Genomic DNA, 27,359 nt, shown 5'->3' on the forward strand with positions numbered 1-27,359 from the left:
TATTGTCCTATAACACTGCACAGTGTTGCACATAAATAATTTGGATCATCATTCAATGAACTCAGCTCGGGCCAGCTGAGCGGGAAGTATTCCTGCTGTGTAAACAGCTTTTACCTGTTAATGAAAAAATGTAACTATTTTTAACGTCCTCTAAAATCTTAGATAAAGTTGTTATACTTTGAAATTTGCAGGGTGTTCCATCTTTGTATTGAATTTGAGTGCTTACCAGGTGAGTCCCATTGAACATTGAGGGGCAAAGAGTTTGCTCAGGTGACTCCTAACCTATGCAAAAATCAGCAGTAGCAACAGAGTGAAATTAAAAAGTGAAAAAAAGCAACAGCTTTGCTGGCGTACTATCTTAAGACTATGGCAAATTGTGTTCTGTTTTCAACCTCTACACACACACACACACACGCACTGTAACCATTTTCACATTTTAATATAACAGAGGCAGCGGCCTGTGTCACTTCACTGCATATGCCTTTTGTTTTTATATTGAAAATAATCTGTGGTAATTTCATCTTCATAAGCCTTATAATTATTTGCTCGGTGAAACAGCATAACCTGTGATTGCATTTAAAATGCTCTTCACAACGTAGCACACTGTGTGCATTGATGCAGCTATTATAAAAATGCTCGAAATACCCCGTTTGAATTTAAAAAGAACATCATTTTCAGAGGATTTCCCTAACTGGCTTCACATGAAGAAAAACAAACAGAAGAAGTAGGAGTCCTGTGCTGAGCTCAGAGCTAAGAGAATAATATTTAACTCAATCAGATCATTGACTGTTTCCAGACTTATCACAGTAGTATACATATAGTAAGGAGCATATACGATGCCTTTTCTCGGGTGCCCACTTTGACGTGTGTCCTGTGTTCAAATGCTAATACCTATACAGAGTGATGAGCTGGACAGAAATAGGCAGCGTTGGGCTAAACACCCACCCGCCCGAGCTTCCTGTCCACCCCTCGACTTTCTGTCTACCTGCCACTGTCACATCAGCTTTGTGGTAGCGCTGGCTGTTGCCTGGTTACAGGTTGGAGTGAACTGGACATAATCATGACAGCAATGTTGATTAGACCTGACCCCATTTTCCATCTCTGTCTTCAGCCAGCTCAAAGTGAGTGGCTGTTTGAGGTCAGGCCAGGCTGGCAGACGAAGTCAACAAGAACTACCTCAGAACTAAACAAACGCCAGCGACCCTTTCTATTGTGTTACTGTTTATATGAAACTCAATATTCCACAGGTAATATCTTGAAATGTATCCGAGTCTGACGATGACTCAGGCAAAAGCCTCGATTTTCTAAATGAAATGAAATTAAACATAAAATCAGTTACTCGTTTCATGTTCTAGTGGAGTTTTAAGGTCCCATCAAGGTTCAGTTTATTCATCCGTGAAAACTGAGAGATTACTCTGCACCCAACCTGATCAACAAGTGCAGATTGCATCAAATAAACACATCCGGTGGCTCGTAAAACTATTCATATTCCCTCAGACAATTATTACTACTGTATTTGCAAGTAGTCGATTTAAAGCTGAGTCTATAGGATGTCTCACAACAACGCAAACAAATAGAGGCCTGTCCCCAAATGCAGTGTAGGGATCATGTTTACTGTTCAGTTCCTCGGGTTGTGTTTTATTTATCTTCAGGCTACATGAGAGAACCAAGCCATGATGCTGTAAATGCAGTCTGTGTTAGCACAGGTAGATCTGCACATGCAGAGAAACTCAAACTTTCTATTAAAGGTGAGTCATGGCTTTCTACAGAAAAAACCCCCAAAGGAACTTGTGTGTCTTGTTTTGAAATCTTTAAAAAAACAACAAAAAAAACTGGTCTAGCTATTTAATAAATTGCGTCAAATCTATATGCAAAATCAGAATTGTTAACAAAAAATGTATTTTAAAAAGGTACATTTGAATATTTGATGATATATTTGATAATATTTGAAAATAATTGAGTTTAAATGACCGGTTGTGACCTGGCTCAAAGTTGGTGCTCTCTTTAAAATGATTAACACTGGATTCATTCAAGTACTTATAACAGGGGTGTCAAACTCAAATACACAGTGGGCCAAAATTCAAAACTGGAACAAAGTCGCGGGCTAACGTTAATATTTATTTAAATATATTTATTCCTCCAGATATAAGAATAAATCTTTTCTTATGGACTTTTCTTCAAAAAACTGAATATGGAACAAGCAAAGCTTAATACTAAACAATATATATATTATCTGTATAATACCAGTAGGCCAGCTCTGATAATAAATTGGTATGGCTTCGCGGCCAAATATAATTAGGCTGCGGGCCAATTTGTCCCGTGGGCCAGAGTTTGACACCTATGACTTATAATATCAGCTAAAAGCAAAAAGCATGGAGGCAAGAAGTGGTGTCTCTCACTTCAAGCCACCCTCAGGCAAGCCTTAATCCTCACCTCGTCAGGCGTAGACAATTAGCAGGTAACCCTTAGCAACACCCAGAGACGGCACTGCCGCTGCAAGGTGAGCAGGGGTGGCAGACGGGCCTAACACTCGAGCAAGAGCAGATTTTGTTCGGGGTGACACTTCTATTTACAGTAAGATCACGGATTGTGCCTCCGAATGAAAACATTAACATCTCAGTGTACAAACATGAGACTAACAAGGTGTTCCCCGACAGTTTAATTAAGTTAACACCAGGCTTAAGTCTCTAAAGTTGTGCTGCACTGTCACATCAGGCAACACTAGAAACATGTAAAACACTGGAAAACACAAGGCAGTGTCTAGCGGGACATGTTAAAACAGTGATCCTGTCGGTGATCTGTCAGTGCAATAACAGAAGTAAACCTGATTTTAATTCTTGTTACACATGTTGTGACTGGGGGACTCTTCCCGGAGACAGAAATGAATGAGGCGGATGAGAAGGTTGACGAGGACGGTGCAGCAGGAGCATGTGTGATGGGGTGGACAAGAGGAAGTGGGGTTTTTTGCACAGAGGAACACCTTGTCACCCACCCACCGCCCCGGTTGTCCGTGTTTGTCACTGTCATTTCTGTTGAGCTTTTACTCATGTTGGAGATTTCGACATTCCCGTTGCCTGTTGCTTAGCAACTTGTGCACAGCCGCGCTGAGTGGCACAGCCGTGGCAGGGAGTGTCATGATATGTCAGGTCAGACTTGTGTGATTATACTCTAACGTGCTGTCTCCCCAACTGACATTCTCCGGAGAGGTCAGCCAATCACGCATTTTCCAAAACCAGTCTCCTGGTGTTAGGTAAGCCCGTCGTGTGGCAGCTGTAGATAGCGGCATCCGTTGCGACGACAGATGCAAGGTGTACAGAAGCTAAGAAGAGCACAATATATGTGTCTGTGTGGCATTTAGGTAGGACTAAAATCCTTCCCTTCTTTTTTTTTTTTTGTGTATGTGTAAAAAAATATGAATTGTGCATTTGTAGCTGCTGCTATGCACATTTTTTAAGTTTTATTTTACAGTTGTTTCTACGTTTGGTAGTTCAGTCGATAGGCGCCAAAATTTTGTGATACATCAACTGAAGGTAGAAAAAAGCACATAAAAAGCACATAAACAAAGCATGTTTTTCATATTGTCTAAGATTTGTCGTTTGAAAAACAGATAATAAACGAATATGATGGAACAGAAAAATGGCACATGCTACAATTGAACTCATGGTATTTCCTAATAGAAGCTCTAATTGAGCTTAAGTTAGGTGTGACAGTGGGCAGAGGTTCCTCTACATGTATAAAAAAAACCTACAGAATGAATATCTTGATGCACAGGAAATACAACACTACAAACACATAAGGTGAAAATTTCAAATCCGAGAATATATTGATTCATCAACTATAGTCTTCTGTTTCAGTGTGAGAAGCTAACTAGCATTTGAAAGCCTGTTCAAATTGCCACCTTATTTGTTGAAGCACATTAAAGCTCTGTCAAGTCTACCGGTGTTCATACAAAGGTTTTCCTTTCGTAAAGTGATGTCGCATCTTGAGAAACAGAAGCTCATTTGGGCAAATGTCATCCAGTAGTTTCACAGTATAATGTGCAATATCTAGAGTTAGCTAATATAAGGTGCTGGCATTTCTGATGCTATAAAATTATTCACGTTAAAGACTTTACAAGAAACAAACTTGAACTTTTGAACAATCACCTTAAAAATAGCCTATATAACATGAGCTTTGGATCAGGATTTTTTCACAGTGAGTAATCCAAACCACACAGGAGCATATTAATAACTACCCTTGTGCCGTGGATGGATCACTTTAGATGCTCTTTTGGCTGAAGTTTAGCCTGTTTTTGGCATTTTCTTCCTGTCATATGATCCTTAACATGAAGATTATTGAGAAGAGTTTAACCTTCATCCTACATCTTCCCCTGTGGTCGTGTGTTTATGTTAGCCTAGTTCCCCACCAAGGAGCACGTCATTATATGTCAGCTTGCCTAATTCCATTAACCCTCCAGATTCCATTAAAATGTATTTTTGTGTTTTTGTTTAACTGAAAAAATATTGCAGTGCTATATGTTTGAGTCTTTTAGAACTACTCTGCTCAGAACATGGCATATGCTAACTTCCTGCTAACTCGTGATTCCTCTAAACCTTATAAATCGACTTTTTCATGAAAGCCTTGGCAGTAAAAATTTCTTGCCAAACCAGGGAGAAAAGCTACTCTGTTTATTTTATTGGAACTGAAAGAATTTGGACCGTCTTTGATTCTCAGTAGTGCTTCAGAGTTTCTTTGATTTTGGAAACCAAAGGAGCGTTTGGACCCAGATACATCGCCATTAAACCCTCACTACGTATTGCACGTTAAGATTCGTTGATTTGTTTGGCTAGTCACCATTTCAGTGACCTCAAGGAATGTCGAGATTTGGCCCTTGGTTCCAAATAGGACAAATGCTAGATTTGAAATTTTTGATGACAGTAATTATCCCTGTCCAGTTGTCTCAGTAGTTTTTAAATTGCCTATAATTTTACATGACGAATGGTGCAGTGGCTGGCTTTTCAGTTCTGGCCCTGAAATTCAACTTTTCTATCATCTCATGTCAAGTCACTGTGACTTAACTCAACTGTACTATTCTATGTAGTTTTGTGCTCATCTCACATCATGCAAGGTACAACTTTAAATTGCTTTCATTTACAGCAACAGCTAACCCACAACACAGAGGTGTACCAAAAGTAAATACACTGGCATTGGAGCTTCCTGCAGGCTAGAAAATGTGCACAAATAGTGACTAAAAATGACAAACACACACTTTCTACTCACATACCGACCGGCCCTTTTCCTCCTACACATAAATCAGATCACATGCTGTGATACCGGTCAGATGCTATAGATTCTACACCTTTGCAAATACCAGTAAAGCCAGAGAATACACAGATCTAATCTCAGTACCATCCTTCAGTAATATAAGGAGTGATGTCGTCTATAAGAAGAGTCCCATCAAAGAGCAGCAGCTCTTTTGTAGTGTAAACCTGTAGTTTTACTGGGAGTAACTGATAGTGGTGTGACTGACCTGGCCAGAGCTGTCCAGGTGGTCTTCCGTGGAAAGAAAACATAATTAATTAATAAATTTTAAAAAACAGAGGGGCCGCCTTCCTTTACAGATGGTCTTTCTCGCCTTCTGCTCCCCTACCAACAGCCCCAGGAAAATTAATGGTCCAGTCAACACACTTAATTGTCTCCAATTGCTCTGACATTAATTATTAACATTTGTCCATTATAATGTCTGCACTTGTTATCAAGGGAAGCGAAGCAGAGGTTGAAGTGAGGGAGAGGGAGATGGGGAAAGTGAAAGGCGAAGAAAGAAATAACCAGAGACAGGCGTGGAGTCCTGTTAGCCAAGCGTTGCAAAGATCCCATTACCTCCCAGGTTCACAACAGCATGTAGGCTGTATCACATATTGATTTCTTCAAGAAGTCAATCTAACCTCTTTATAAATATTATGACTATGGCGGTCAATCCGTGAAGCTGAAGCTCCCGAAAACACAATTCTAATATATATAGATCCCTGGGCTTTGCCCCCTCTTTTCTCTTTGTTCTCCCGACTTCAGGTAGAAGCCGGGTCAAAAGAGAGGCCTACTGAAGGTGATGCAGCAGGCTTTTATCAGAAGGTTTGCACTAAAAAAAGATCTTTCATCTGCTAAAACAACAATGTCAGGCTGATACTTGGTTGCTAAACTTTACTATGAAGAAATATGCATGACTAATTCAATATTCAGTATTTATTTCAGATTGAAAAGTGGTGAAAAAAAACCCCAAAACAAAACAACTGTATTTACAGGCATATCCGAAAATATGGACACGTGAATCATCTCGGTGCCAGCACTTCCAATAATCAACAGAAAGTGGAATAAATAAATGGCAGACAACATCTTTTTCTCCTGCAGGCTCTCTGGGCGCTGTCCTCCTATATTGTTATCTTAATTCAATCTTTATTTGCCTGCCACATCCACAGGAGCACTAAGAGAGCAGCAGTCCATAAAATAATAAGCCCATCAGCACAACACAAATCCACGCACATAAGGGAGCAGACACACATCCACACACACGCGCGCGGACACACACACACACACACACATAAACAGACTTTCCCTGTGTTACAATTCTCCCATTAATCTGTGGTTATTCGCCATATATCTATTTTATATGATGCATCCTTATCAAGCGTATCGCTGTGAGGAAAACTCACATTTTGTAGTGTCAGTTTCATTATACAGAGTATGTGTGTATGCATGCAGCTCATTATCAGCACAGTGCGTTTAATAAGCACAACTCACTTCAACAATACAGAAAACCTTTTTTTCCCACTCCATAGATCATGTTATATGTATCTGCATGTTTCTGAAATGTATGTAGAAGATGATTCTTCCAATTTAAATGTAATGCACAGCATTTCGGTGAATGGGTCAGGGTGCATAAACACAATCTCCTGAGAGAGTTATGCACACATACACGCATGCCCCCCCCACGGCACAGTTAACGTATTGATTTTACAACGTGGTGCCTTGATAAAACTACTTCATGAATTCCAATGAGACTCCCTTTACTAGACTGTTACAAAAGGAGCAAAACACAATCACTGCAACATAGAATATGTCATTGTGTTCATTGCTTGTGTAATGCATTTCTTTTTGATTTATTTATCACTTAGAGCAATACCTCCTTCCACCTCAGTGTAAAGAGCACATGTCTGCTGCACGCACATATCAGGCTGCGTCTTGATTTTCGATATTTGTGAGTGTATGGATGCATTCATGTAGAGTACATGATGTGTTTTGTGATTATGGGTGTTAAAATCAATACTTTTGCTTTTTATTTAAAATAACTACTAACCAGTTAAACCTCGGCAGTTACAATTAGCTATTATGTCACATGTCATGCATGCTTTCCTAAACGACCGCTCCAGTGATTATTGCCTTACTGATTAATTTAGGGTTTCTGCTTTTGATGAATATTTTATTCAACAAGACGTCGACAACTAGAAGTAATTGCTCTTCACGTGTTCTCGGAGGTAATGTCAGCCCATTAATTGTTTTGTCCAACTAACAGTCAAAAAGATTAATTTTCCAGCAGCATTATAAGGTAGAGTAGTGATTTCAAAATAAAGGACTGTAACAAGGTGCAAAATCCCTTTTATTAATCATTTTTTCAAGTTTACATAATGTCACAATGTTCACAAGTCACACTAAATGGTCTATTACCACCATACAGTGATCCTTGCATGCCTAGTAGCCATTTCTATATGATATTTAATATTTTATGAGGTGTAATATTTTACTTAGCATCCTAGATGCAATGGACAGGTGTAATGAACAGGCTGAATTAAATTTGGGCTCACGAGGTGGACTCAGAAGGAGACCTTTCGCATTAGTTTATCTACTGTAATGAGCTGTTCACGGGTAAACAAGAACTGACACCTCGTCATATGAAATACATGTAGTAAAATACCCTCTGTCACTATTTCTAATGGGTCATTGTCTGTGGTAAAATATTGACCATAACTAAAAGAGAATGGACTGCTAGGACACAGGCCGAGATGTTGTGTCTGCTGGCTGGCGGTCCTGTCGCCGGGGGACAGAATGGGCGACAGGGCTCCGTTCAGCACCAGCCAGGCCCATCTGCTTGTCACCTGGCCTTGGCACGCAGGAGACTGGGTAATGACAGGGAAAGAATGGCATCAGTGGGCAGAAGCTGAGAGGTAATTACTGACTGGAATCCATGCAGAAACAACACATCTGGATCCATGAGTCAAAATGTGGAGAATTATATATAGTAATACCGGCCTCGATTTATGATTTTTATCTGTCAGAACAGTAGAACGACGTATCAGCCCAGAGACTGAAAATTCTTGACTCCATTGCACTCTCTCTGATCCTGTTGCTCTCTGCTCAGAGGCATAGAGAAAATTCATTTGTACTTCAGGCACTGGAAAGGCTGAGAAAGAGAGGAGTGCTGATACACTAAGACAATCTTTGTGGAAGATCAGCCATGGCAGCACTATAGCTCCAGTGTTGAGTGACGCTATCCTTGCTCATGTGTTACTCTTCCTTACTCTATCACTACGTGCACATTCTTCTTAAACCCCATTACTGCTGATCAATGCTGCCTCTCTCACAGTTAGGGAGAAACGATCTGCTTGAAAGTAATATTTTCTCGCCATATTTCAGGTCCAGAACTCAGTTTTCCATTGTGAGATTTTACATTGGTGCAGCTGAAGATGACCTATAATGACTAAGTAATAGAGGTCTGCATTGCATTACAATTAACATTTAGCCCCCTTCAAAATAACTCCAAGACCCATTGAAGGACTATTCTCCTCTATGAGAAATAGACTGACCACAGAAGTTAATGAAATCCTGCAGTAGGTCTGTGGGCATCAGCCGTCACCAAATGACCCTCGCTCAATCTTCAGACAGGGTGTCTCCATCCACGAGCCTGAGGGACTGGAGACGTGGGCCACATTCTGACCGAGTTTCGGTCCTGCATCGATGATCGCTTTCACAAACCCCTTCCGCTCAAAAGAAAGTGGTGGAGTCTCAGCCCCCCTGCCTCTGCCTCAAATTAAGATTTCAGTAATTAAATTGATAAAAGTCATGCATGCCAGCATGCCTCATGGTTCCAGGCCTGATTTCATACGCCACACACTTTTGGAGAGCTGTGGAAGTTCTACCTTTGATGTGGCATTCTTTATTATTGAAAATAATTGGTTTCTCCCTCCTCCTACTCCTCTCTCTCTCACTCTCTCTTTTACGCATGCATACATTTTGCCTATGCTCACTCTGGGCATGCTCAGTTAATCGACCTCACGGGAGGCAGTGCTGGTACATCGCCCTGGTTCCATCCGGGAGGTTGCAGAGTAAGGTCCAGATCGTGTCTTAAAGTGGATTAGAACCCAGGCACCGTGATGGGTAGATGTCACTGCAGAATGGGTCAGAGGTCATTCTGCAGGTTGAAGTGGCGCCTGCCAGTGAACGGGAGCACTGGGACTTGCGGCGAGGCCTACCGAGGCTCCGCTGCTCTACCTCCACATCAGCTTGGCCGAGCATAAGAAAAGAGCCTCTCTGGCCCACAGGCAGCTGGCTTCTCTCCACACTCAGTGGAATGGCTGATTATCAGCTGTAAGAGACCCCTGATGATTACGCTGCCGAAGACGGCTGCTAACTGCTTGCCTGCTCGCTTCCCAGAATGTCAAACTAGTGCTCACATTTGAACCCCCCCCCCCCCCCCCACCACCACCACCACCACCACCACCACCACTCCAACCCCCACCGCTTCCCTCGTTCCAGCGCTCCACAGAAAAGCATATAATGTCCATCAATCTCAGCTCTCTTTGCATCAGTGGTAAATGTGAATTTAATTGCCGCTGGAAGAGACTGAGGGGATTTCAGATTTCCTTCTGTATGTCATCCTCTATCAACGGTGGACAGATGTTATGTGCGCGCCTCTTCCAGGACGCAAGTTGTCTGGGCAGCTAGCTCACTGCTGCGTCTGCCTTGTGGGCTTGTGTCGTGGCAGACGCACACATCAGAAAAGCCCTATTTTAGAAGTTGCTTTGCAGATGAAGCACAATGGTCTTAAGCAGCTTGTGTACCCCCCCCCCCCCCCACCCCCAATAAATAAATAAAAATAAAAAACAAAGGGCCTGCCAGAGTAAATAATGTGGTTTGACGCCCAACTGATGAGTCATCAAAGGAACAGAACATCAGCTATCTTCTTTTACTGACAGCACTTAGCTCAGCACAGGCTCTCCAGTGAGCAGGTCAACACTACTCAGGCTGCTCCTTTACAGTAAATATCAAGTGACTAAATATATTGCACGGTAGACTCCATGAGTCACAATAGCATAACAGGATAAATAAAGATGAATTTTCTATGTGACTCCTACAATTATTTGATGAAATAATTATCAATGGAAGCTGCAAGATTACTAGCACTACAAAAAGAAATTGTCTTGGAAATTTTTATGCTGTTGGAATTTAGTGACACAAAGTGTGATTTCATCTAAACTCTACTTGAAATTCAAGACTCCAGCAATCTCAGCACGTCTCCAGCACAGCTTATGGTGACCTGACTGATATCAATTAAAAAAAAAAAAAAGAACAACAAGAAACTTGCTCATCTATGTCAAAAGTAAAATAAATATCTGTAGCAGTAAAATAGTATGTCTGAATATCAAAACAACCTAGCCCTTGTAAAAATATTAACTCGGCTACTGGTACTAATTAATAATTGAGTCAATCTTCTGGTGATACTGAATACATTTTTATTTTTCACAGGTCTTTTTAAAAGTGCCATCTTAAAAGGGGGTTGTGCAGATCAGTACAGCCAGTTGTACTAAATATGTTATTATACACTTAGTCTGTAAACTAGTAATTACTTTGTCTCACGCAGTAATTATTTAGAGTGGGCATTGTTGTTCGGCAAAGAGGACTATCTGTGTTGAAGTCAGCTCGCAGAAGCTGTAGCCAACACTGAAGTATATCACAACTTATTAACTCTTCTAAGCACATAAGCCTTTTCAGTATTCTGTAGCTTAAGTGGGCTCAGCCGTGGTTGCTCCATATTATGATGGCTCAGCTCATTGTGACTTTGGCTTCTTTTTAAAGTGCAATTTTCAGAGATTACGGGAACAAATTAAAGCCCATTCTTTGTCTCCCTTTGTCCAGGTATATCCAAGGTGCATCATCTCCAAAGGACATGGTCATCATTGTGGATGTGTGAGTGTCTCGCTTCTCTTTTAACCTTTTTTTTTTCTTCTGGTATGAGTGTGTGCCTCCTTCAAAGGGTGCTAGTGCCACCTGTTGGTCTGACAAAAGACCAAACATAAAGGAAGATTCATATTCTCCTTTTTTTTAGCTTTAATTAATTTTATGTTGGTCTTATTCCTAAATATGCATGTCATTTATTGAATACATGTCCAAATATGGAGTGATTTTCTAAGTATAACCCACAATTTTGATTTAAAAAGTAGACACGACCAAAAAATAAAAATGAAACGTCTGTCTGTAACTTGAGCGTGCAAGTGCTTCGTTGCTTCTTTTCTGCAGGAGTGGAAGTGTCAGCGGACTCACTCTGAAGCTCATGAAGACCTCCGTAGTGGAGATGCTAGACACTTTATCAGATGATGACTATGTGAATGTGGCTAGTGTAAGTGGAAGCTTGCAGACCACATTTGCAGTGAACACAAATACGAATCTCTTCGGAAAACAACATCAACACAAATATTTGTGGCACTCATTAAGCAGGTGGTACTCAAGCAGGGAGTTAGTAAGCTGGTCATTCAGCTCCCAGTTGTTGTGGAAACCATTCTCTTTCCTCATTACATTGTCTGCTTGTCCTCCCTCACTGCTGTCCCTGTAGGATTGTGGCCGTCTGCCTCTTTTACTCTACTTATTACCAAGTTTTCTATTGAGACTAATGTGTAGGGGAACCTTAATGTTATTCTATATTGCAGGGCAGATAACACATAAACACACACACACGCACAGAAACACGTCCTCTTGCTCGGTGTGGTGGCTCTGTTTGTCGACTCCCTTCAGTAATCCCTCATAATCCATTGCTCTTAGCCACTGTATGCCTCTAAATCCCAGCTCTAAGAGCAATAAATGAGCATGGTAATCTGGGTGGGAAAGCATCTGATTTTCCCCTTTTAAATAAAAAAAAAGTATGGGCTTAGAAAAACTTTGAATTCCTTCCAAACCCAAAATGCATTAAAAAAAAATACAAATGAACCAAAAGTAATCATCTGGTTTCACTTGTAAGGGCTTGTATAATTAGTTATAATAATATATGGTAATGTATTAGCACATGTGACCTGATTAATTTTGTCTTGATCATATGGTGCAGATTCTGCTTTCCCTAACATTTGAAGAAGCAGCAGTATAATTCTTTCTGTCTTTGTCTGCCAGTTTAAATATGACATGATACCGACCTAATCAAAATGCCATCTTTTCTCTCATGTAGTAGTTTACATCAATCTGTCCCGAAAACATTAATTGATTCTGAAGCTGACCTTCGAGAAGATACATCATTTGAAACATGCTATTACAAACATGCTGCTAATAGCGCGCAGAGATGCCACACACACGAGCAGGAGCACATGCATATACACAGGTTTAGGCTAATTTGGTAGATGAGATGAGACAGATTATATTACCTTGGCTGGGTTTCTGTTCAGTGTAATGCACTGGCGTTTCAGGTGCACCTGTTCTTGGTGTGGAAAGTTGTAATTACCAGTGTTTACTGCCAGCCAGGAGCAGGGTAGCTTACATCTGCACACACCCACGTCTGCATCCTGTCTCCAGGAACTGTGCACACATGCATACGCTACATAGAAATATGCACTTTTACAACTGTTTTTTAAACGGGCAAATCATTCAATTCTTCTTATGTCTCCTTCCAGTTCAATGAAAAGGCCGTTTTTGTAGTTGATTGCTTCAGGACTTTGGTCCAGGCCAACGTTCGTAACAAGAAGATCTTCAAGGAAGCCGTCATGCGTATGCAAGCTAAGGGGACCACAGATTACAAATCTGGCTTCACATTCGCCTTTGAACAGCTTCTCAATGTAAGAGCCAACAAGCCTTTCAGGGAAAGGCGATCCTCAAGCGCCTTGTTTGTCTGTGGCTGACGTTGCTGTCTAATCCAATTAATAAAACAGAATTTACAGTGATAACACAAAGCTGACAGTGAGTGGCTGAGGTTTGCGTAAGACATTTCCAGAGGGCTGTCAGTGTTGAAGGCAAGTCTGATTATAACTGCGGTAGCAATGGAGTGACGCTAGCTTTTTCAGCAGCCAGCACCGTGGCGAGGTCTGTCAGCAGCAGGGATCCACGTGCTCCCGACACAGGTGCTGCCTCAGCTCCGTATGCTGCTGTGTATTTTAGGAGGCTGCCACCCTAATGGGCTCTGATGGGATGATTGATGAGCGCAGCCCAGAGGATATCAGCCACAGACACTTTATATTCCTCTGGTGGGCTCGGAGGCATGGAGCCAAGTGATCTCCCCTCCATACCCGCACCCTCACAACTTCCCTTTTGCCGGCAGAATGAGAAATAAAAAGGCCCCTTTTAATCGCTGTCTGTAGATGACTCACTGCCGTGATTGGAGACAAAAGCACAATAAAAATATGTAATTGTCGCAATATTATTTGTCTTTATTAGAATCTTGTCAGATTGACTTGCTGCTGGTCTGCATATCAATGACAGCTGCAGTGCAGGAGGGTGGCGGGGACTATAATGCCAGTGAAAATGTTTTCGAGACAACCAGATTTAATGCTAGAATAAGGTTGTATACTTGAGATGCAATCCTAAAATTACGCTAATGTGAAGAAGCCTTTGGCTGCCAAGTAAGAAATCTATAAATGTTTCAGTAAAGCAATGAGTGGATTAGAGGAGGTTTTTTTTAAACAGATGAAGGAAAAAAAGAAAAAATATAGAAGATTTAATACATGAAGAGGAAGGGAATAATAGATACGAGTACTGGTCTGATTTGATCACATATGGACTCTTATTCAGAACTCTTGGTTTTACAATGATGGGCAGTGGAGCGGGTTGTTTAGCAACTGAAAGGTTAATGGTTCGATTCCCACTTTCTCTAGTGAATATGTTGAAGTGTCCTTTATAGTTTGATTTTGAGAAGGGGAATATTTTAAACTAAACCACAATCTTTTCCAGAACTTAATCAAGTAGCTTTAGTGGTTGAAACTCAACCACTAAATGAGTGAAAATGAAATCAAAGAGCGAAAGAAACACAAACCGCAGCGCCCAGGTCAGATTTACACCCCTGGCAATATACTATCCCATCAGTGTTAAACGGTTTAATAACCATTTACAATGTTTTATAAACCTCATTTCCAGCTTTACAATATCTAGCAGCTCAAATATATGGTTTAAAGACCAATTATTAACCGATTACTAAGCACTTTGTAATCATTTTGTTGTTAACATAACTAAAGCTAATTAAGTGCTTGTAATTATTGCATTGGGATCATACAGTGGATATGTTTTAGTATCTTGCCCCTTTACTGCTGCATTTTTTAGCATGTCTCCCTGCCTTGTTTCCCTTTATCTTCTCATTTTGTTTCTTGTGCCACAGGAGAGCAATGCCCCAAGGGCCAACTGCAATAAGATGATAATGATGTTTACAGATGGCGGGGAGGATCGCGCACAGGAAATCTTTGAGAAGTACAACTGGCCCAACAAAACAGTGAGTTTGTCCCTATGAGGATGTTATCTGTTCAGCCCAAGAGATCACGCATCTCCAGAAACTGCCTTTTCTCTCCCTGTTTCCATTGTTTTCTGCTGACATTGTCTGAATATAGCATAAACAGATCTTTTAGCTAGACAGTCAGACATGCCAAGCCCTCCAATCTGTGCACATAAAGTGCTCTCCAAGCTTCTTCACTCCCATTTGTTTTGTTTTTTAAATCTCCTTAGTCTTTCTTCAACTCGCTCCTCTCTCTCATTCCTTCCCTCTTATTTTGTCTCTTTTGTTGTTTAGCTGCTGGTGTTAACAGCTCTGACCTGCTGACTAATTAGCCACTTTATCATCAGAGCCTGTAATATTACAGCCAGTAGATACTCCACTAGTAGCTTGTTGTCACTTCCACCCTTCATTTCCCTGATTTCATAGTTCTACCATTATTCATCACTCTGCGGTTCCTTCATGACGAATGCTGTCATATAGGATTAATCTGCAGTTTCACTTCTGTATCACTGTCGTCTACTGTTGGAGATATTTGTGAGGTCAGTCAGTATAGTTGAAGTTTATGTACATGATGCTGACTTTATTGGCAGTAAGTAAGTTTGTGGATTATTGTCAGTTACTTTTTTATATATATATATATATAAATTTCCTTGATGTGATTCGTCTCTTTTATCTGTTGTTTTCGTCAATCAGGTTCGTGTTTTCACTTTCTCTGTTGGCCAGCATAACTACGATGTCACCCCTTTGCAGTGGATAGCATGCGCCAATAAAGGTAAGTGGAGAAGTTCATACTTGTATGCAAAGTCTAAGAAAAGGGAATGCTTTGTGTCGCCCATTAATCACAGTGTAGGCATCTACATACTTGATGTGTGCTTGAAAACATGGAGTGCTGTGATTATACATCCACCACATGCCCTCGAATCAATATAATGCTATTTATTAGAACACTTTTGGACCCTGATGAATGATATTGTCTTAGTCAAGCCATTCTGAGGGGGGAAGTGTAAAAAAAAAAGCAAGAAAATAGCTAAATTTAGCGTGCCTAGTTTATTTTTCAGAACTTCCATGCTGTAATTATTTATACAGATAGGCTGTGTCCACTTGTTTGCAGAGCACAATTCAAAATACAGAATGCCTCTTATTACTTAAAGTTATATGAAAAGTGTGTTAAATGATCGTTTTTAGAATAATTAGGGTGCTGTTCTTGCCAAAGAGCTAACATGTCTAAACAGAACATCTACAGGGAATGAGACTGTGGGGAAGTCTGAACTTTCCATATTGTGAGGCGATACTTCTTACTGTTAAACTAAAATTCTGAAAATAAATTAGGTGTATTATGTGTAGAAACCCTTGTATTATAGTGAAACTGTCAAAATTGTATTACCTTTCAATTCTGTTTTTTTCTATGAAGTAACGTGGGAGATTTTTTTTAGCTTTTAGTTTAAAATAGAATAGAGAGACAGCATTGAAACTACCAGCATCATCCTAAACCAGCTGTGGTTTAGGAGGTCTGGTTGGTGGTTTGGTCCCTCTAGTCTGCATGTAGAAGTGTTCTTGGAGAAGATATTGAACCCTGATTTTCCCCGATACACCCATCAGAGTGTGAGCTGTGAATATTAGGTTTAAAGCTCTTAGGCATAGAAAAAGGCACTTGTATGAATGGGTGAATAAGGCTTATAGTGAAAAGGCTTTGAGTGCTCAACTAGAGTGGAAAGTGCTTTACAAGTACCATTGCACCAAAAGTCTGTTTATCTGTGACTTCTGTTACAAAAGTTATTACACATGCTGTTCACAGTTTTTGGATTTCACAAGATTTAAAAAAAAAACTCCACACGGCTTTCTTTCTTTCCCGTCTTTTGTCCTGGGATAATGAAATACAAACTGCCTGAAGATGTAAACCCCTGAAAGCTTGTCGGCTGACCTCAGGAGTGCGTTGGTGTACAATTAGCAATTTTCACAACCTTAAATTGGAACAACAGATTTTTGTAAGGATTTGCTGTGGCAGTCTTCAAATCACTAAGCAAAGGACTTTTCCTTATGAGAGGGCACAAAATTGCGCAATTACGCCTTACAAAAGAAAGCCTGATGAGTACAAGCAACACATTCTTTATTCAGATGAAGCAAAAAGCCATTTGTCTGGATTTCAGTGTTTGGTGTGGACCTGGCAATGAATGCCAGAGTGACTGCATAGGTCTGACCTTGAAACATGGAGGTGGGAGCATGTTGATATGGGTCTGCAGTAATGCCAGAGGTTTAGAGGAGGTGGCGTTTGCAAAGTGAGCTCACTCAAACGCAGAATAAAGAGTGGGCTCGTAGTGTCAAGAAGCTTGGCAAAAGACACAAACAATCGCACATCTTTTGTTTGTTTTTTTCAAGAAAAGTGAACTATGACTTAGCCAAGTATGTCTTCTGACGTGAATCCAACAGAACACCCACATCTGGAGAACTTAAAGTGCAACCCCTGCAGCAAAGAGGATCTGAAAAGAAACATCTGTGAATAATGGCAGAACATCTCTTCACAGATTTGTGCCAGACTGATATCATGCAGAAAATATTTAAGCATGGGTGCACTGACTTGTGTTGTTGTTCCTTAATTAGTTAAAAGATGAATTAGTCAAGTAAATATTCAGTTATTTAAGAATAATTGGATTAATTAATGAGAATAACGTTATTAACCCTCTCAAGGCAGGCGTTGCAGATTTGCAACAGTTAAAAACTAACAACTTGATTACCCCACATACATATTTTATGATTTTTTTTTTACTCAGAAGTACCACTGCAGGACTTGGTTGTGCATTAGCAACAAAAAGTTTAATTTGAGCCTGAGAGGGTTAATGTTGTCCCAGACCTTCGTCAGTTTTGTTATACATTGTGTATACACAATCACAAAATTTGGCTACTTCACCCATAGTAATCAAAAACCAAGCCTGATATTTTTTGATAGCACCTTAAGGGTCCCTTTCTGACCACCAGTGCTTAACAAATTGATATTGCAGAAAGTCCAAACTTCCACCTTTTACATCAAACTGAGCCAATTTAGGCAAGGATCGTCATTGCTGAAGGGAGCTGGATCTCTAGCTATAGCCCAGAGATGTAGAGGAGGTGACATTTATAAAAAGGCCGTTTTCAGCTAAATCGGTCGCAGTATCCAATCCCGAGTGCTTCACGGGGTTGTGCACCTTGAACTTTTCCTGCTGGGTCAGACTGTCAACACAGAGTTCTGCTGTAACATCCACTGACGTCTGAGGAAACAAAAACTCAGCTCACAGGAGCAGAAAACCCAGCAGATTGAAAATCTGGAGTTTTGTTTTTTTTTACCAGAACCAGTAGCATCTTGGTAGATTTGACTCCCTCCAACAACATTGTTTCCCCAGAATTGGAATTAAAGTTAATGCGTCACTGTTTTGATGGGAAATACTTGAAACAATCCAAAAATACTAAGAGCTAGAGCATTGCCCCAGGAGACTATAAGTTCAGTATGACAGTGCAACTTTGTAATCACACGTTGTCACTTTTATTTTTTAGACCCTGTTGATTTAACCTGTTGCCTTGCAGCAGTGATAAAAAGGTGGCAACCGGGACAGTGTGACTTCACATCCAAACCCAACCACACCCATCGGTGATGCTCACTGTGCTCTGAAATAAAACAGGTTTAAAGCTTTCAGAAAGAGAAAGGTATTAAGACACTGCCTTCCATCTGTTGTTGAGTTGCTTTAAAATAATGTCTTCTGGCATATGATGCTGAGATCAGCAGCCCTGAAATAACCCAGCAAACAGGCAGCTCTGCCTCTGACCCTCAGTCTGACAGCCCACATGACTCAGCTGGTCTTCCTGTGAGCTACTTTGTCTTCATGCATCTCATTTTGACTTAGCTCATTTGTCTCCAGCCTAGTTTGCTGTTGTTGTCGAGCTCACTCTTATGTTTTTAACCCGCTTCTCTTTTGGCTTGTTGTGGTTTGTTTAATTTTGTTTCTCAGTGTTGTGATTTATCTGAAACTGCTCCTTTATGTGGCCTTCAGTTGTGTGCCGATTAGCTTATTGCCAGTGAAGCCAAGTGCTTCAGAAGTATCTCCCCAGAAGTTGTTATTAATTAGCAGGAGGAGTCTGGTAGCAGGATGATTACCATGCCATCTCCCTGTCAGGCTGGGGAAAGTCCAGGATTATGCCTCTGTGCCAACAAGCTCTCCTCTGTTCATGACTGTAGTGATTACCATGCTACTAAAGTCTATGCTGGCATAAGACAATAGTGTTGACACACAGGCCTCAATGGAGCTGTCCTCTCGTATCTTCAGTACTTATTACTCTTTGGTATCTCACTCCAGCAGAGCTAGCTCCCTGACACTTCCAGGCCCTAACCCTTCACCCATGACACACACACACACACACATTCGACAAACCACATTAATGCACACCAACAAGCACAAACATGCACAACTAGGGCACTTGAAGATGCTAGTTGTTGCCTCACTTGAGCTGCAATCCCGTTTTAAGAAGAAAGCAACCTCTCTGTGACTCTGAGGACAATGGGACCATTTCGGCATGCTCTCACACAGTGTAACAAAATCCAAAACAGAAAAGAAAGTTATCTCCAAAAAGCAGGTGAAGTCGAGGATACAAACAGCAAACGTCACATGCCGCGTGGGTGATCCTAATACTCCCACAAAAGTGTTGAATTTAATCCAAAGTTAGAAGTACAATATTCCACAAATCATAATGCCCACCACCAAGAGAAGTAAAATCAATTACACCATGAAATTAGGTGCACGGGTTTACTGGGTAAACTTCAGTTTAAATACTTTGTCTCAGTAAAAGCGTTAAAGAAACTGGATGTCATCAGAAAGCTGTTCATTCTGTTCTTCTGAGCAGGAGAATGCATTCTTCTTTACACAGTAAAAACTATCAGGCCCAAAAGAAGTCACCACCTCGATTTAACTAAGAAAACAGGAGGAGAAGACGAGCCTTCCATTGGATAATTACTGCAGTGGTTAATATGTTTGGGCTGGCAACAGTTTGGGTTATTTAGACCCGAACTGATGCAGTGAGTAACTTCTCATTACTTAAATATGTTGGAAGGCACATTGGAAAGATGTTACTCCATTTTGGAAGCTTCACATTATCAGCAAAGAAAACATCTAAGGGCATTACTGAAACTACAAAACTGGGTTAAGACCTGTTCAGTGAATTATTGAAATCTGGAAAGATACTGTGAACCATCATCCTTGAGGACGGCTGGAAAAATGTCTCGAATGATTGTGATCGCGAAACTACACGACTATAATGAATAACCAGGTTTTTGTCATCAGTGGATTCTTTTTCTTCCCTGATGGATATATTCCAGGAGAACAAAACCAGGACTCATCAGGCTCAAAGTGGGACAGAGACATAATTTCACCCATGGATTGGCCACCAGAGTCCACTGAAAATGTTTAAATATGCTGGGGAAGACTTTACGCGGTGGTCTGACTCTCGCATCATCAATACAAGAGCTATAGACAGAAATAAATGTTGTGACACTGCATATATTTATCAAAAAGGATCAAAGCTAAAAGTTTTCTAGTGTAATATTAGTGTGGATGTTTTTGGACACGCAGTGTTTAAGTTTACATCAATGATTAGTTTTTTTGTTTTTTATAGAAAGCACAAAGTTATTTTTAATAGAAAGGCTTGATATGTATTTGGTAATCAGTGTAAGGCAAGGCAAATTTCTGGGAGTTTGTTCCAGATATAAGGAGCATAAAAGCTGAATGCAGCTTCTCCGTGTCTGGTTCTGACTCTGGGAACTGATAAAAGACCGGATCCAGATGACCTGAGGGATCTGGAAGGTTCATACTGGGTCAGGAGGTCAGTGATGTATTTTGGTCCTAAACCATTCAGAGCTTTATAGACCAGCATCAGAACTTTAAAGTCTATCCTCTGACGGACAGGCAGCCAGTGTAAGGACCTCAGAGCTGGACTGATGTGGTCCACTTTTTTGGTCTTAGTGAGGACTCGAGCAGCAGAGTTCTGAATGAGCTGTAGTTGTCTGACTGATTTTTTAGGTAGACCTGCAAAGATGCTGTTACAGTAATCAAGCCTACTAAAGATGAATGCATGGACTAGTTTTTCCAGGTCCTGTTGAGACATCAGATCTTTTATCCTTGATATATTCTTGAGGTGATAGTAAGCTGATTTTGTTATTGTCTTAATGTGTTTTTCTAAGTTTAGGTCTGCATCCATCACTACACCCAAATTTCTCGCCTGGTTTGTGGTTTTTAGATGTATAGATTGAAGTTCTCTGGTGACCTGTAATCGTTTTTCTTTGGCGCCAAAGACTATTACCTCAGTTTTGTTTTTGTTTAGCTGGAGAAAATTGTGGCACAACCAGTCATTAATTTCCTCAATGCATTTACCAAGAGCCTGTACAGGGCCTTGGTCTCCTGGTGACATTGTGATATATATTTGTGTGTCATCTGCATAGCTATGATAGTTTATTTTGTTGTTCTTTATAATCTGTGCCAGTGGGAGCATGTAAATGTTAAACAGAGGGGGTCCCAAGATGGAACCTTGGGGAACTCCACGTGTGATACTTGTCTGCTCGGATGTGAAGTTACCTATTGATACAAAGTATTTCCTGTTTTCTAAGTATGTTTTGAACCAGTTTAGTACAGTTCCTGAAAGACCTGTCCAGTTCTCCAGTCGTTTGAGTAATATGTTGTGGTCAGCTGTATCAAATGCTGCACTGAGATCCAGTAAAACTAAGACTGACATTTTTCCACTGTCTGTGTTCAGACATATGTCATTAAACACTTTGGTCAGAGCGGTTTCAGTGCTGTGGTTCTGTCTAAAACCTGACTGGAAGGCATCGTAGCAGTTATTCTGTGTTAAGAAGTAACTGAGCTGTTGAGAAACTGCTTTTTCAATGATCTTACTTAAAAATGGGAGATTTGAGATCGGCCTGTAGTTGTTCATTTGTGTCTTGTCAAGATTGTCCTTTTTCAGTATAGGTTTTATTACAGCAGTTTTTAGTGATTCTGGAAACACACCTGATAATAAAGAAAAGTTGACGATCTGTAACAGGTCTGACTCTAAAGTCTTTGAGACCTTTTTGAAAAAACTTGTTGGCAGGACATCTAAACAGCAGGAGGAGGAGTTCAGTTGACCTAAGATGTCCTCCAGGTCTTTGCTGTTAATCGGGTGAAACTGTTTCATGGTGTTTAAACAGTTTTTTGGTGGACACAGTACATATCCTGGATCTGCTGTTGATGTACCAATTGCTTGTCTAATTTTTTACGCAGTGGTCTGACTCTCGCATCATCAATACAAGAGCTATAGACAGAAATAAATGTTGTGACACTGCATATATTTATCAAAAAGGATCAAAGCTAAAAGTTTTCTAGTGTAATATTAGTGAAGATGGTGTTATTAAGTGTACCTGTATGTGATTTCTTTAGACTCCAGTACTTAAAAAATGTATTAGACCATGACTAAACATAAGGTTTTAAATGTCACAGCTGCCCTAAATTTACATTACTGGTATTTAACAAAATCATTTTTGTATTTTTCTGTGATTGTTAATTCCCCATTATGCACAAGCACATGTTAAAATCGAATTATTGTTGGATTATTGTTGTAATACATGATTTTTGAAATTCACCATTTAAAAAAGCAAAATAATAATAATATTAAAATAAATGAATAGAAAAGCACACTATTTATTTTTTACTAAGATGCCAAATTACAGTTATTTACTCAGATTCCTGAACAGAAAAATTAGTTTGAGTGCTTGAGTAATTTCTGACCACTCAAATTTGTGTGTAAAACACAAACTCAGTTCAGTGAATTCAGTGTTTTTTTTTTCATTTTAAATAAGTTTTTGACACATTTCTAAAACATTTACATGTTCTTATTTTTTATGGCACGGGAATAAAAGTGTGTTATCACCAAGCACTGTATTTGTTTAACAGAGACCCAAATTACTTCCTAAATGTGAAGAAGGAGTTTGAGGACAACTGAATTATAGTCAAAGAAAATAAATGATTGATAAAGCCCGTAACTGAAAATCTTCACTGAACCTGCAGCGCAGAGCGGAGATTTACATTTTGGTCACTGCACACATTTTCCTTTTTTCACCTCTTGCCGTGCTTTGCTCCATAACCACTTCCCTGGCACACAGTCAGAAATCACTTGGACAATGGCTGTTATTAGCAGAGCAGTAACAAATAGCTGTGCCCTGCGTGTGTGCACATGTGAACCTCAGTCTGAGGGTGCAGAGATGTGTACGGATGAGCACGTGCGCTAATGAATGAGACACAGGAGACAAATTTCAACGCAGACCAGGCGAGTAAAAAAAAAAGCGCATAATGTATCAAAATAATGAAAGTTATCTCCACCTTTTAACATTCTGGGGATGCTGCCTCCATTTCTCAGCTCTTTGTATAAACATTCATGGCTTTAATAACTTGGGGAGCAGCGTGGTTATTGACCCAGTCGGGCATTCTCCTCCATTCCTAATCAGCAGAAGCAGAGCCTTGGGCTCAGCATTCCCAATGAGCCACCACATTTACATCCTGCAACGCAGCCACGAGTCTGAAAGGGTCAGTGGCTACAGGCTCCTCCATGCCTGCAGTGCCCAACATCATCAGCTGACGATGGTGTTATTAAGTGTGCCTTATAACATGAAGAGATTAGACTCCAATCTTTAATGGATCACTTTACTGCACACTGTGACTGTTTAATTTTTGAAAATATATGTATGACACGGGCTGCTCCATGAAGCAGACTGGATGCAAGCTCGGCGTGGAGATAGTGCATTAATTCTCTCCTCTTAATCTTCAGGTTACTACTTTGAAATTCCATCTATTGGAGCCATCAGAATCAACACTCAGGTAAGATATACAGAGTTTGTATTAGCTGCAAAATGGTGTTGGGAATACTACTTTTAAAATTAAAAGTTAGTAATGGCACCACTTCTACAGGCTGTTGATTCTTCACTATCTTTGACAATAGGAGCACAAAAGATCTATTGGGTAATAATTTGAAGGAATATCATGGAAAATTCTTGGATGTAGTGAATGAAGAGGGTTGGTGCAACAGTAGAGGATGTCAGGAAGATGGTAAGAAGGAGGCAGATGATCTGCTGTTTCGTCCCCTAAAGGGAGCAAATGAAAGGAGAAGAAAACAGTAATGTGAAAACCTGTTTCTGATGTTAGAAGAAAAATGCTACTAAAACATTAACAACGAAAGTCATTCTTATCCTATAATTTGACCACTAGCCTTAACGTGTGTGGCTGGTCACACGCCTGTTGAGTTTAAGTTGCTTAAAGCAGCAGATGTTTATTTGGCAGATAAAAAGCTGTGCAAATTCAGAACGTTGCTTAAAAACATCCTACCAGATGAAAAGAACCAATCTAGCTCCTTGTAAGATATCCTACCCTAAAATTTGATTCGTAAATTTGATCAAATGGCTTTTGCTGATCCACCTGTACAGAAGAAGAAGACAATCTGCCACAGCAAAGGGATGCAAATGTTTATACATGCAGATTTCCAGAAAGATCTGTACTTTAGCTTTACTTTAATTTAGATGCATATTTTCGCTCAGAACTTCACCTGATTATTTTGTAGGTTAATTATATAATTCTGCTACTGACTCTCCAAATCCTTTCATGGACTCAAAAGTCCACAAAAGGATATTTTAAATGAAGAACTTAGTTTACTTTTCTGCCATGCTGGCTTTGATGATAATTACACTGTAGCTTTGCTTTCAAGAGTTCCTGAGGAACAGAAGAAAGCATAGCTGGATGGCAATAAATTGGAAGTGACACGAGTTTAGATGTACCGATAACAAATGTGGTCTTTCCATGAGAACATACCTGAACGCTAAGTAAAGTAGAAGGCCCGCAGACGTCCCCTACCCACCCCATGCACGCACACATACACATTTGCTTAAGGCACTTTGGGCTTCGAGAGGCCCTCGGGATAACCTCATTCTAGCTGGAGAAATTGACTCCATTGTTTGGTGGTGGGGGAGCTGCTCCAAACCCCTCCTCCCCTATGCTCCGCTTCCCACCCACCCCCAGTCCTGGTGAGTGATCAGGCCCTAGAATAGACTGTCAGCTGTTCCATTAACTCTGGCATATTTATATTCTGAGAACCGCCACTTACTCTAATAGGTTTTCTGAAGGTGGGTGACTACAGCTTTCTGTGCAGGCCCAGAAGACACACTGGGGCCAGATGTTATTTAACCACCGTCTGCCCTTCAGTATCACACACTCATCGCGTAGTCTTGCTTAAATATGATAGTACTATTCAAATAGCAGATGGACTACAGAAGGCAAAAAATTATTATTATACTCACCATCCTGAGTCATACTTTTATGAATGAATAGTTGGAAATACTTTGACTTATATATCCTGGCTTCTTTGTATGGGATCTCAGTGGAGCAACAATAACAGTGCAGGCATTAGTTTGGATGTTTGGCTTCTGTGTGACCAGACTGGTGAATTCACTGTCTGCATTTGTCATTTGTGTGTGTGTGTGGGGGGGGGGACCAGATATCTCCAGTTGCTGACTTTTTATGTTTCCCAGATTGTTGTAGCCGGGCAGAAAATTCCCCCTCTTTATCCCGTGAAGAGGTCTGGCTGTCACTGTCCTGATGGAATATCTCCCTGTGGCGCATTAAACCGGACTTTTATTGAGCTAATAATAGAATAGGTTACGCTTGTCAGCACCTTACTGTTCAGACGCTGGAAAACAACTGGTCAAAATCACGATACTGAAGTAGCTGCATGCTTATACAGGTCACGCCTTTTGTGTTTCAAGGGTAGATGGTGTCAGAGGTCAGACATTTGCAATATCATTTCCCCTTTCGCTGCTGAATGGATGGAAATTTGTCGTTATGTGCAAAATGTTAAATTAACATTTAACCCAGATGACCTGCTGGGTTTTTTTGTTTGCTTTTTGCTGATCTTGTTACACTTAATTATATTGTGGTGATACATGACTTTATGGCTCACTGACTGCTGAGTAGGATACTCAGGAAAAAAGGAGCTATTATGGAAGAAGTATACAGTTAGTTTTAATTATACAACAGTTTTGCCTTCTTCTTCTGGTCTCTGTGAGATTATATTTCTGGCATCCATTTCTTTCCTCTGTCATAAGGTCACTTTTTAACCAGTTAAGCATCTCCTAACAGACACAGATCAATCAGTTGTTTTCAAAAAAGACATCCCAGTTTTTGTTTGAGGTGGCTTCAGACGGCAAAAAGAAAATAATGAATATGATGTATTACTAGTAGACTTAACCCCTCACCTCTACTCACAATTGCTGTGGGACGTTATCACATTCCTAGCATTGACAGGAAAGCCTCTGGGAAAATGGCGTGGTTGCACGTCGTGCCATTGACACCCTTAATGTGTTTTTAATAGCTCCTTCATAATGATGAAAAACGGCCTTGAGCGGCTCCGGACTGGAGGCTTTATGGCTCGGCAGGACCGGGACGCGGCTGCTGCTGGTGGCCCGCTGCTTTATGTGGTGATAGAGACGAGGCCGGTCAGGGTCTTGTAGTTTTATGACAGATGAACGTCGGAAGGCTCTTCAAGTTCTCTGCTTTAATGGCAGTACATGACACGCACTATAAATGGCTGTTTGATTATGTGTGAATACTGTAGGCAGTCGTACTAGCATTTGTGGTTTTGCTGGTGCAGGAGTACCTGGATGTCCTGGGCCGTCCGATGGTGCTCGCCGGGACTAAAGCCAAGCAGGTGCAGTGGACAAACGTCTACCAGGATGCACTGGTAAGCAAGAATTTATAATCATAATGAATTTATAAGCATATCCTGTGCACGTATAGGCTAGGAGTTGATACACTGACAGTACAAAGCAGTGGTGAAGTCATACTATTTTTAAAGCAGGGGGCACTTTCATTGGCTGGCATATAAAGTGGTTTATTTTTTGCAAATCGCTGTAAATCGTCAGGTCACTTTTATTCAATTCAATTCCATTTCACTGTACCGGTAGTTTTATTTATATAGCATCAAATCACAGCATTTAACCACCTATGAGCAAGCACTTGGCAACAGGGGGAAAGAAAAAGTCCAGTTTTTCACAGGAAGAAACCTCTGACAGAAGTTTTCTCTGGGAAGACTAGCCATCTGCCGCAACCTGTTGGGGGTGGGAGGTCTTATCATTTACTAATTCGGGCATGACTGGTATGTAGAAACACGGTGCGTTTGAGATATGTTGGAACTCAGGACTCATGTTCCTGAAAACATGAGTTTGCCGTTAAAAGAATTCATGTGGCAACAACAGCGAGAAAGAAATGGAATTTGGCAAAACAAACAAAAAAGGGGGCTATGACATCGTTTATGTGGGGTGTCCATACCTTGGTTTATGGTGGGATTAGTCACCCATCTGGCCACCTCTTGCATTTGCCCCTGGTAAACAGTGTTCTTCATATTTTTGTTGTCATCTATATCTGGGCATGTGCTTTAAGGATACAATTAATTTGATTTCTAATGTGTTTTATTAGGGTTTGGGCCTTGTCATCACCGGCACAATGCCGGTCTTCAACCTCACTGCTGATACTGCAAGCTCTCAGGTAAAAGCAACACTGCAACATAGGATGTGACCTTAAAATAGCTGTGCTTTTGCACTTTATCATTATTATTTAGTAAATATAAT

The 27,359-nt window shown here is 40.5% G+C and overlaps 1 protein-coding gene and 1 long non-coding RNA gene across 6 annotated transcripts in view; both read left to right on the forward strand.

The window, feature by feature from the left end:
* cacna2d2a (calcium channel, voltage-dependent, alpha 2/delta subunit 2a) overlaps positions 1-27,359 on the forward strand; it is a 176,623-nt gene that overhangs the window by 131,372 nt on the left and 17,892 nt on the right. For all 5 annotated transcript variants that reach the window (XM_040001418.1, XM_040001428.1, XM_040001445.1 and 2 more), the window contains 8 exons: positions 11,164-11,214; positions 11,545-11,644; positions 12,900-13,061; positions 14,591-14,701; positions 15,395-15,473; positions 23,516-23,565; positions 26,384-26,473; positions 27,208-27,276. In XM_040001418.1, the coding sequence (XP_039857352.1) occupies positions 11,164-11,214; positions 11,545-11,644; positions 12,900-13,061; positions 14,591-14,701; positions 15,395-15,473; positions 23,516-23,565; positions 26,384-26,473; positions 27,208-27,276 (712 nt within the window). The remainder of the gene's footprint in view (positions 1-11,163; positions 11,215-11,544; positions 11,645-12,899; positions 13,062-14,590; positions 14,702-15,394; positions 15,474-23,515; positions 23,566-26,383; positions 26,474-27,207; positions 27,277-27,359) is intronic.
* LOC120714938 lies at positions 2,251-10,579 on the forward strand. The gene is made up of 2 exons (XR_005691528.1): positions 2,251-4,577; positions 4,628-10,579. It is a non-coding gene; the product is annotated as an uncharacterized LOC120714938 (long non-coding RNA).

The sequence above is a fragment of the Simochromis diagramma genome, unplaced genomic scaffold (genome assembly GCF_900408965.1).
Source record: "Simochromis diagramma unplaced genomic scaffold, fSimDia1.1 OVJJ01000320.1, whole genome shotgun sequence".
NCBI classification, from domain to species: domain Eukaryota; kingdom Metazoa; phylum Chordata; class Actinopteri; order Cichliformes; family Cichlidae; genus Simochromis; species Simochromis diagramma.